Raw genomic sequence first — 11390 nt, 5'->3', positions numbered from 1 at the left:
AAAAATGAAAACATTTTTATTATTCCCAACCCCTCCCTCTCCATCTAATCTCAACTGTCTCTTGTTTAGTCTTGGTTCTTCCTCCATTAAAAACAACAACAAACCTTTTCTTAATATATGTGTTTTTAATCAAACAACAAAAAAAAGGAAACAGTGTCTTTGTATTGTTGGACATAAGCTTTGAAACCACTGAGGTCCATAACCTCTGGGATTGTCAGTGGAGAAAGGCAGTCAGCACTGTTTCCATGGGGGTGTAATAATCATACGGCTTAATAATGGCATATTGCTTTGATTATGGTACGCTGGCCAATGTGGGTGTGTTATGTAATGCCTACAAATTCAGTCCAAACATACAGTATTTCCATGTTTGGGGTTTGAGGTTTGTGTGCATGTGTGTGTGTGTATTCTTATTGGTGCTTTGAGATGCATAGCCATTGAGGCCATAATTTAGTCCATTATGTCCTCTGGTTTGCAGTCGTAGCCCGAGGCCTCTGGCACTGAACGTTGTGTCATTTGCTACCAACTGGGTTTTTGATGAGAGTGTGTGACCTAGACGCCTCATCCCTCACCACTGTCTCATTCCTTTTATTTACATCTGTCTTTAGCATTCTAATTACTCTCTTTATTGCTTTAGCCTGGAGGAATCTGTTATACTGGAGAAAAAAAGGACTAAGGACACTGGAGTTTTAACCAATAATAAAGCAGCATAACTCCCATTACCCATAGGCAAAGATTGGGCCTGTGAGGCTCTTATTTTATGGGCTTTGGGCAAGATACCCACAGACAGTATTCTCATTCCAGGATGTATATTGGAAGGATCTATTTGCTTTTCTGATTTGTGAATATCAAAGCAATTTTAATTTCGGAATCATGCATGGTGAAAAGGAAACGTTTTTTTTCCTGAAAATAAAAAGGTTTATAGATTTTTTTTTTTATGGTGATGCCATCAGACTGAAAAAAGATCATTCATTTGACTTGTGCATTTATAGATTTGCCAAAATTTAAATGAAGAGATGATCATTTGAAACATATCAGGCTGTGGAACATGGTGCGGTTTGTATTTTTGGTTCCACCCAGGAAGAGTACCACGCAGAGTACACACGCTGCACACTGTCTAATCTTTATTTTTAGACAATAGGAATTTAAAAAACAAAAACTTTTAAATGTTCCGTCCCTTCCCACCAAATTTTATGAAATAGCATCGAGTGCAGGCACAGCAGTCTTTAATGAGCTCTCAACTTTAAAGACTTGAAGGATATTAACAAGCTGCTTGACAAATGGTGCTTAGAAGCACATTAAAGACGCAGCTAATGGTGCGCATAATGACGGCTAATTTTCGATCAGATATAAATTAGAGCCCCCAACAGTTATTTGCCTTAAGGACTTTATGTAAATGATTCTGTTCTGTATAAACTGAAAACTGAGAGTGAGTGAGTGAATGAGTGAGGGAGAGAGAGAGAGGGAGAAAGGGAGAGAGAGAGACTAACAGTCCTTGTGGGTATGATTAATAGATCTGCAACAGAGCACGGCTGTCAAAGCCCAATGAACACACATCCACTAGACAGCTCTACCACCTTCTCATTAAGGTCCAGTCTCTAAGCGGTCTACAACTTACTCATTCAGAACACCAAAACAGCCTCTGAGAACAAGGAAGTGTAAAACTCAGTGGTCGCAAGGAAGGAAGACCAAGCAAAAGGGAACGCTAGGAGGAGGCCTGCCGGTCCATAAACATGTATACACATCCAGTGTTGTTAAATATTTGATAGCTGAAGGCACTTTATGGCATCAATTTATATGTTAGGTCATAATACATAACAGTATGATGACTTGATGTGCCTGAAATTAAATGATGAACCCATTTGGTTAATAGCTCTTAAATTCATGCACAATATGGCGAATCTGCAGATTGAAATCTAGCAGTCTGAGGTCAACGGTCTTAGTACATGGTTTTGTATTGTTACTGCATGAGCAGGGGTTGTACACAATTTATGTAAACTGGACCTGGTACAATGAATTTAATTATTTTACTATCTTTTCTATTTGCATTGAAAATGTAATAAGAACAATGTTGACACAATGATTTTAATGCTGACATTAATATAAAAATATGGATGAGTAATTTTTATATACCATGATGAGAGCTTGATTTTTGTTATTTTTAATTTTTCAGTTTAGCCCTTCAGAGAAGAACCATTGTATCATTTCTAAAATATGCTTCATATCATCACATGACTCCACACTCCTGTCGCACACCCTTATGAACTGGATTTTTCTGTGACACATAACACAGAGAGTTCAGGTTTTACCACATTTCCACAGCATTGTGTACCTTTGTGATATAAATTCACGGAGCGGTACGTGAACTACACTTTACAAAAATCTGAAAATCAATATGTTCAAGGATCAGTGAAGATGATATCGGGATTACAAAGGCTTAATTGAATATTGCTTCAAAAGTAACTAATGAGGATTTTTTTTAATATTGTTTAATGTTTAATATATACCAAAAATATTATTCTTTGGTATATATTTTTACACATAGTCAAGTCGATTTCACTAAAATGATGTGTTTAAAATGTTCAAATATATTTTCCCACCAAGTAGCTTTTTATAGCCTCCACTGACGTTACAGTTAATTACTATTCCAGATTTTGCACCTGCACGCCCCTAGCGGTACGAAGCTGTATTGCAAAATGCATGTGGATATTTTTTTTTATGACGTAATGGTGAACTTTATTACAACAAGAGATTAATTTGTACCACAGCAGGCTCTGGATCCTAATAGGAAGACTTTTCTATTGAGGATATAATTAATTATTTATTGTTATCTATATTGACAAACCCTGCTCACATCCAAATGCTAAATTTATTTAACACATATAATCTGTCCTTCATAAAGTCTAAAACATGCTCACCATGTTGGAGATAACTGTATTGAAAGAGTCTAAGTGGGGGGTAGACATTATCCCCCCTCAAGCGAAAGCATTCAAATATTCATTTAGTTTCATGAGGAAAAAATAAAATTCACAAAACTGCACCAGCCTGACGAACAATGAAGGCAAAGAAAGAAATCTTTTTTTTTCCTTAAAAGAATAAAAGAAAGTTTATTGTTTTCATTTACAAATGTAGGGGAGATGTGAAAACGCTCTGGGGGGTGGGAAGGTAGGAACTTGGTTTAGCATCCCAAATCATTGTTTTGGTGTTAGCCAAATGTCAGGGGTGACTGTGGCATCTCAACACCCACCCTCTAATCATGCCCCTGAGCTATTTTAGTTGAAGGCTATGAATGTTTCCTATGCTATTAAATTAACGGGGATTTTCTTTCTGTTTTTTTTTTTTTATTTAAAAAAAACCTATTTTTCCCCTCACAGAAATTGTAATTTATAATTTCTTGCTATGCTACGGTTTTAATTTGCCACTCTTGTTATTGCTCCCGGTTTAGAAATCATCACCTTTCCTTTTATTTCGTTCATCAAAAAATATGAATGACTTCAAATAAAGGTACGAGTTTAAATGCAGCAGCGTCATACATTTTTAATGAAGAGCGTATTCTTGACGCATGTGCGGATAGCGAGTCTTCGTTTCTGGTTAGATTTCAAAATAAAGGCTATGCAGCGCGGGCCTTTTCTGAAAGTGTTTAAAAGGGGTTTAAAAGGCAAACGTTTTGGCTTCACCTTTTACCACCACACTGGAAAATAAAAATCCTATTTCATGATTATTTACTAAGAAATAAACATTTTATCAGCTTCAAGTTTACAATTTCAGTAAAGTGGATGCTTGCCTAACAATCTAGCCTTACCCATCTGACGAACAACACAGCGTTTAAAGACGTGATGATTTCGGAGTGTGCACGTGGATTTGGGTTGTACGTGCACGTGCGTTAGCTAGTGTATTAGAGAGCGAGAGAGACAGCGAGAGAGAGAGAAGGGCTATGTTTCACTGGCACACAGAGTGTGGATTTCCCTCCTTTGCATGCCATCCCAGATCAGAAAGTATCCCACCAACCTCCTCCAGCCATCCAGTGCTACTCCATCGATTAGATTCTGGGGAACACTTAACAAACTAATGACTATTGATGGCTGATTAATATTGCATCAACAACAACTGATTGGCGACACTATCAAATGGCGTGTGCCGCTTCGCATTCAAGCGGCCATCTGACGGGGCTTTTGTACAGTATTTTGGAGGCGTGGAGCAGCCAACAGATGATAAATACGGGATTGCGTGTTGCGCGGCGCGTTCACTTTATGGCTCACAGTTCGTCTAATTCGAGAGCAGTCGCGTCTTTGAAGGCAGACACTTGGCGTAAATGTACAGTTAAAATATTCTACTCTCAGGTCCCCGGGCGGAGCTCCGACAGTCCCTGGCTTCATTAAAATTTCATCAGTATCCCTGTGAAAGAGGGGGGAACTGTTCTGGGGAAAGAGAAAAATAAAACAGAGGGCGTAATTATAACAAAAGGAAACAGCGCTGCCCTTTTCGTTTTGTAGAAGGCTCCCACGGTGTCTTTCTTACGCGTGTGCTTCAATGTATGGAGCCCGTGCAGCGTGGTCTGAGCAGACGTGTCTGTGACTTTAAGGTAAATTGTTTTGGCTCAAATGTTTATTATAGATATATATCGCCTTTATGTCTAAGAAGAAAAGAAAAAAACAGACCTTCGATTTTCTTCTTTGTGCTTGGGCCTTTTCTTTATGTGTGTGTGCGTATTTTTTCGGTGCTGGGGTCACATTGATTCGCTATCAAAGAATCCAGATCGATTTTCGCCCAATATGTTTAAACCAAACAGGCGATAGCCGTCTGGTTAAGAAGCTGCCCGCTGCCTGCCCGTCTGTCTGTCTGTCTGTCTGTCTTCCTGTGCAGAGCTGCAGCAGCGAGGCTCACTGCATAAAGTTAATTTCAATTCCCGATGAGACACTCACTCGGCAGCCCTCCCTGACCAGCGGTAATTAACAGGGATGGCTAATGACTGCTTAACTCGCTCTTCATAATTATCTGGTTTTCATAATTCGATGTGTAATTTAATAATTCGCTCTTATTAACGTATTAAGTGAATGGCTCGTTTAGGGGAAATTAGAAGCACTCACCAGGAGCATCTTTTAATTGATGAACCATCACCGCTGTCTCATTAATAGGGTCGTTTTGATACCCTTAATATGTCACGAGGGTGGCGCTTCAGCATATTTGGTTTATGGATGAGTTTTCTTTTTTTAATGAAGGCGCTGCTTTACAGATAGGACTAATTTTAATGAGGTGTGTAAATACAGAGGAACGGTGCACTCCTCACATTTAAATTAATTAAGATATTAGTGGATCTTTTATGTCATTTACACGAAATATTGTTTGACACTCTTTGGAAATACTGCATGTGTAAAATAATATTTTTTTAAATCTATAAAAATATGTTGAGAATCACCTGATGTAATTTTTCTAAAGCAGATTTAAAGTATTTAAAAAGTCATCTCGTTTCATCCTGGGTTTTTTGTTTTGTTTTACTGTTATAATGAGTTTGAAGTGATCCAGAAACAATCCCATGAAAATGCATTCCATGTGATGTAAATAATTGGTGTAAAGGTGGATGACAGGTCACAGAAATGCTAATATTTGGCTCCTCCGGCCTGTCAGGGATCTGTCCATGGTGCTGAAACGCTTGCTCAGCGCTCAGCAAACCAGCAGACCAGTAAGCCCCGAAGACCCCCCCACAAAACAACAACAACAAAATATGTGGACATCACATCACCCTCCTCTTCCTCATATCTAACGATAACTACGAACCAAAGGTTGTGCTTCAAAGCCTGTGTGCCCGCATGCACGAGCGAAGCATGTTGGAGTGTGTATTTAAATAGAGTCGGGCACGTTGGCAGGCGAGCTGTTTTTCTGGCGGGCTGACATCTGGCAAGTCTGCGCTCCAGGGACCCATCTAGCTCTCCACAGACCCCCTGATTAGGCTCTAATAGAATATTAGCATTTGCTCTCAGGTAAGGCAACAGTGAGCTACATAAGCTGGCAGCACGTCAGTGGAGACGCCACGTGTGTCTTTAACGTTGATGGAATAGAGGGGAAGTGGTTCCTGTAGGGCCTGCTTTATGTCTAGGCCTGGAGGAGGGTGGCGAAACCAGAAAGGCAAGACGAAGAAGAAGCAGAAGAAGAAGAAAAGCAATTTCACATTTTAATTTTTGGTATTCATCTCATGCTCTTATATTGCCCGGATAAGCCAGAGAACAGATTGGGTATAGGGAGTGGGGTTGGTGGTTATGCCTTGCTCATAAGGACTGTGACAGTCCACGTGTTGTGTTATAAATAAAACAACCTGGACACATTTTGGTACCAACAAGTCATGTCATTTTTTTTTTAAAAGAGAGAGGTATTTGAAGTAAAAATACTCCAATAACGTCTGCTCTATCCACCAGCTATCTCTAAAAAAAAAAAAAGAAGAAGAAGAAAAAAAAGAGCTGCGTAGCCCACAGCTAAACCGTTTCCCTCCTCCTCATCAATAAATAAATAGATGAATAAATAAAAGAATATTAATATGTCTGGGAGAGCCACTTTGCACAGTGTAGTCATGGAAAAACGTCCGATTAAATGTTAAAGTTTGTTCTTTAATGAAACACATATTGCAGTTCAATAAATAAATTAATTAAAATTACATGGATGTAATAAATTAATAGAATTATTTAACCAGGGAACCAAAAGCAACATACATTACAGAAATAAGTTACCTCAGCTAAACAGCAATACAGCAAAAACCTGTACGGATATATTTATGTGCATCGACTGGTTCCAATGAAATATTTACATTGTACACGTATACTTCCATGAAGCTGTTTCTTTTTCTCTTCAAGAAAAACAAAAAAACAAAAACAAAAACAAAACATTACTTAAACAAGGTGATTTAACAAGCAACGACTCCATAACGATGCGCGTATATTTATACAAATAAATAGCAGGAGAGGGGGGGAAAACATACATAAAATAATATAAAAACAGAATACTATCTCATATATATCTCGATTGTACCATCTCAGACGTTAAAAGTCGCAAAAACAATTTTGTGACCGTACGTTTTACAGTCGTTTCCCTTTAAACCAGAACAACACGCTTAACTTGCTGTCAGAATTTGATTTTCTCAAGCAAAACGAGGAGGAGGAGGAGAAGGGGGTGGGGTGGTAGTGGGTGGGTGGGGGGAAATCCCAATAAATATATAATGAAGTAAACATGACCTCACTCAATAAATACTTCATAAGACACCGGCCCACGCTGGATTGTAAACTTATTGTAGTCGGCGACAAATCAAATTTTCTTTTAAATAGCGAAAAAATCTGTAGAAGCCACCCTGTTTTGATAATCCCACATGAGGCATAATAATAATAATAATAATAATAATAATAATTAGAATAATATTAACCTTAACTTAATCCAAACCCAGGGTATCTTGAAAAATAGATCCCCGACTTTGAGCACATGTGGTAACAAAAATAAGTGGAATTAATAACACATTTAGACACAAAATGAAGTGTGTGTGTGTGTGTGTGTGTGTGTGTGTGTATGTGTGTGTGAGAGAGAGACAAGGAAGTTATTCATTTACACAAGGATATTTGGCAGTAATCTAATATTAGCTTAAAAGAACAAGTGGTGTGTGGTCCTCTTAATCCCCCTCGTGGACCCTGAATAAATGTCAGACTGCACTGTCATGAACTTGGAGGGGGGTGGGGGGATATAGCTTATCCTATAAGCCAAAAATATAAACACCAATATTCACCAACCAAGTGCTTTGAGTAAAATGGCCCCGCTATTTTCACTTTGAGGGTGGGGAAGGTGGGAGTTCTAACCCAAACTATAGTCACCATTTGAAATGAATTATAAATACAAATTAAAGCGTAGAGTCCTGTAAGTCATACTGCGTTGGCATTAAAAAGGTGAAGCATAGTAAGTGTGGAAACAGTGGTCTTACTTGCTCTGTCAAACGACGCTTTACTTGACTCCACATCTTCCTCTCAGCGAGTAAAAGACGTGACTGGATCTGTTTTTTCTTTCTCTCTCTCTCGAGTTTTTTCTCTCTTTTTCTTTTTTGTCAGTCATTGTTCGATTTCAGGATTTTTTTTTTCAAAGTTCAAAGCACAAAGTCATCGATGATTGAAAAAAACGTGTGAGATAGGAAATATGATACAAATCATCTCTAAACAGTTCCAAGTCTTTTTGAGGGTGGTGGGTTGTTTTTTTTTTTTCAGACGCATGCAGAGTACTTCATTCGTTTCTGTTTCTGTCGCTGGTTGCAAAACCAGACCCGCACCACGTTCTTTTTCAGGTCCAGCTTTTCTGCGATTGCTGCGATTTTCTCCGAGGAGGGACGCGGCTGAATGGCAAAATAGGCCTCCAGCGATCTCTTCTCCGGTGCGGCTATCGACGTGCGCTTCCTCTTTTTCTCCGCGCCGTTGAACAACTCGGGTTTATTAAGTTTCTCCCTGTGTGATTTCTCGGCTTCTTCTAGCCACGCTTGCAGGATGGGCTTCAAAGCGATCATGTTGTTATGTGAGAGCGTGAGGGACTCGAATCGGCAGATGGTGCTTTGGCTGAGGGAGCCCACCCCAGGAATCTTCAGACTGGCTAAAGCTGCCCCTACATCCGCCTGGGTAACCCCGAGTTTGATCCGTCTCTGCTTAAACCTCTCCGCGAAGGCTTCCAAGTCCCTTGGATCGGCGTCCACGTCGTTCATGCCCATGTGCGGCGGTAGCCCGTGGGCATGAGCCATGTTGATAGCTGCCTGGTGCATGTGGTTCATGCCCGCCATGTGGGCAGGGTGCGCAGGCGTGGAAACCACCGAGCCATCGGGTCCTGCCATGGCTCCTAGTGCCAGTCCAGGGGTGATGTGATCCAGCAGGTCCCCCTCCAGTGCCTGGTGAGGCTGGTGGTGATGGTGGTGGTGGTGGTGATGGTGGCCAGCCAGGGCGGATGGATGAGAGATAGGCACCGAGGAGGAAGAGGAGGAAGACGACGTGCAGGGGAGCGTGTTCATGGTGTGGTAGGTTGCGTCCGGCTTGAAGGGACTGTGATGTGGTGGGTGGTGGTGGCTCTTGGTCTGCGAGACTATATCCACCGCCGCTAGAGCTTCAGCCCGGGCCAATAAACTCTCATCCAAGCCTCCGAATATATTGCTCTGCAATTGCAAATAGAATGCACACATAACTGTCAGCAGGGAATTCTCCCTCCACTCCTCGGTTTAAAACATTTCCAGAATGTGAAAAAAAGAAATCCTAAAAAAGGAGGGAGCACACAAAACAAGACACATGCAACATCCCAGGTCATAAAAATTAATACGAAAGGCAAAGCCGACTGAATACATAAGTTGAGCAGAGAGGAGGAAAAAAAATATGGAGGTGTTGGGTGATTTGCTGTGCAGACATGAAAAAAACATCAAGCAACGAAAAAAAAAGTGGGCTGTCAAAATGTGCCTTTAAGCAGTGATTATGCAGAATACATACCGGTGGGGTTGGGAGACAGGCTCTGCGCATCGCCTCCGAGCTGCTGCTGCTGCTGCCGCTGCTGCTGATGATGGTGCTGCTGTGTCGGGAGGATGAGCAGGAGGACGAAGGTGCATTGGAAGTCAGAGTGGAGGACGAGGAGGAATGCAACGAGTACTTGGGTTCGGGCAAGCTGGCGTGGGCCATGGCAAAAGGCTGCTTGCTGTTCAGAGACATCATCATCATATTTGCGGGCGTCCAAGCCTCGGCAAGTTCCTTTTAATAAGTTAAGACTCCGCCTCCTCTGGTCGGGAGTTGAAGCCCAATTGCTTCGCAGGAATCTCAAGTCACTGTCGAATAAAGTGTCGGCTGAAGACGGTCGTCCAACACTGAATCACATCTATTTATTATTGCGCGCGGAGGTAACGGAGAGGCGTCTCGTCTTTTTGTGGCGAATGAGATATCACAGACGCCAACAAACCATGCAGCCGAGCGCCGATGATACCTCTTCCCGTTGTGGACTTGTGGCGCAATGGTTCAAAAACACTTTGTGCCTTTTCTCCTTCAGCTTGCCCCCCACCTTCACAACTACACAATATGTTTTCTTTGTTGTTGTTGTTGTGTGCCTTGGATTATTTTTGGCAGAGCTCCTCATCAACGACGCCAGCAAGAAAAAAAGTTTCTCTCCGTCTCTTAGGATTTCCAAAAATACTTCAAGTTTGAAAACTGTTGCCGTTCTCGTTGACCTGTTTATTTTTTCCCCTCAAAAGTTTCCGTCTTGATATGACCGTAAGTGAGAAGTAATGGCGATGACAGTCTCTGTATTGTACCTCTTCGACTACGTTGAATGCTGCGGGGACCCGAACTGCCTCTGCTCTGAGGCGAAGGGCAGACTGAGTCTCTCTCCGCCTCTCTCTCGCTCTCTCTCTCTCTCTCTCTCTCGCTCTCTCTCTTACACACACACGCGCACACACACCCTCTCCCTTCTCTCTCTACAGCGCTCTCAGTGTCTCACTCACTCACACACTCGCACACACACACACACACACCCTTTTGAGCGCACCTGAAAAAAAAAAAACCCTTTCATGATTTATTATTCTTCATTAGCCACACCACCACCACCACCACCACAGCCGCCGCCGCTGGGGACTCTGCGCATGGGCAGTCTGCAACAAGGCATTTATTTCAAATGAATCTACTTCATCACCAACACCACCAACACCTCGTTACCAACACCGTGTCCAATAAAAGTCGGAATCCCGGTTTGTTGTAACAGAAAATATTTATATATTTTTAAAATCTTGAATTTAAAAAATTACATGGAAATATTGAACGCGGAGGGAGCAATAGGAGTAAATTATCACGACGGACAGGGACAGCTCCCCTTTACACAAGTTTTTCCGCTATAGTAAAGGGGAAAAAACTGATTACTACGATAACTAAAGGTTGCACAGAGTTTTGAAACAAGAATGGCAAGTGACTCGATTACTATCTTAGCATCCAAAGTAAAAATCATATGAAATTATACTAAATATATAACCATATTTTGTAATCTTGAAAAAAAAGAAAATACCTGAAGAATCACGAATTGTACCTAATGAATTTTTTTTGTTATTCCTCTACGTTGAAATTTATGCGTAAAGGCTGCACGTTAATGAATGACAATAAAAGTGGATTTTTCCTTTTAAAGTAATGAACACTGTTAAATTGTAAATCCACACACTTGTCATAGCAGCCTATTATCTTATCTCTTTGCTAATTACGCCACATTATCGGTAACGTAATTAAAACGTTTAATCACGTTGTAATTAACAAGGGGTGCCTAATTTATTTAATATGGCTCCGTCTATAGAAACAGCTAATTGTTTTCCAAGTAGCCTAAGCTAAAGGAGAGTGGAAATATTCAATCGTTATGTATATATATATATATATATA

The 11390-nt window shown here is 40.8% G+C and overlaps 1 protein-coding gene across 1 annotated transcript; it reads right to left on the bottom strand.

Annotated features, from left to right (window-relative positions):
• Nucleotides 1-8056: 8056 nt before the first annotated feature.
• pou4f2 (POU class 4 homeobox 2) lies at nucleotides 8057-10325 on the bottom strand. The gene is made up of 2 exons (XM_005726952.1): nucleotides 9477-10325; nucleotides 8057-9151 (listed from the first exon to the last, which is right to left on the bottom strand). The coding sequence occupies exons 1-2, from the start codon at nucleotides 9699-9701 to the stop codon at nucleotides 8222-8224; spliced, it is 1155 nt and encodes a 384-aa protein (XP_005727009.1). The 5' UTR covers nucleotides 9702-10325; the 3' UTR covers nucleotides 8057-8221.
• Nucleotides 10326-11390: the final 1065 nt, after the last annotated feature.

Source organism: Pundamilia nyererei, unplaced genomic scaffold, assembly GCF_000239375.1.
Source record: "Pundamilia nyererei isolate P.nyererei 1_Seehausen unplaced genomic scaffold, PunNye1.0 scaffold00022, whole genome shotgun sequence".
NCBI classification, from domain to species: Eukaryota; Metazoa; Chordata; class Actinopteri; order Cichliformes; family Cichlidae; genus Pundamilia; species Pundamilia nyererei.
This window is presented reverse-complemented; position numbering and strand designations above follow the sequence as displayed.

Excerpts from the sequence above, each read along its gene's own strand:
- pou4f2 (XM_005726952.1), bottom strand. The coding sequence starts at position 9,701 with ATGATGATGATGTCTCTGAACAGCAAGCAGCCTTTTGCCATGGCCCAC. Across the intron at positions 9,152-9,476 it reads CCTGTCTCCCAACCCCACCG|AGCAATATATTCGGAGGCTT; the intron begins GTATGTATTCTG and ends TTGCAATTGCAG.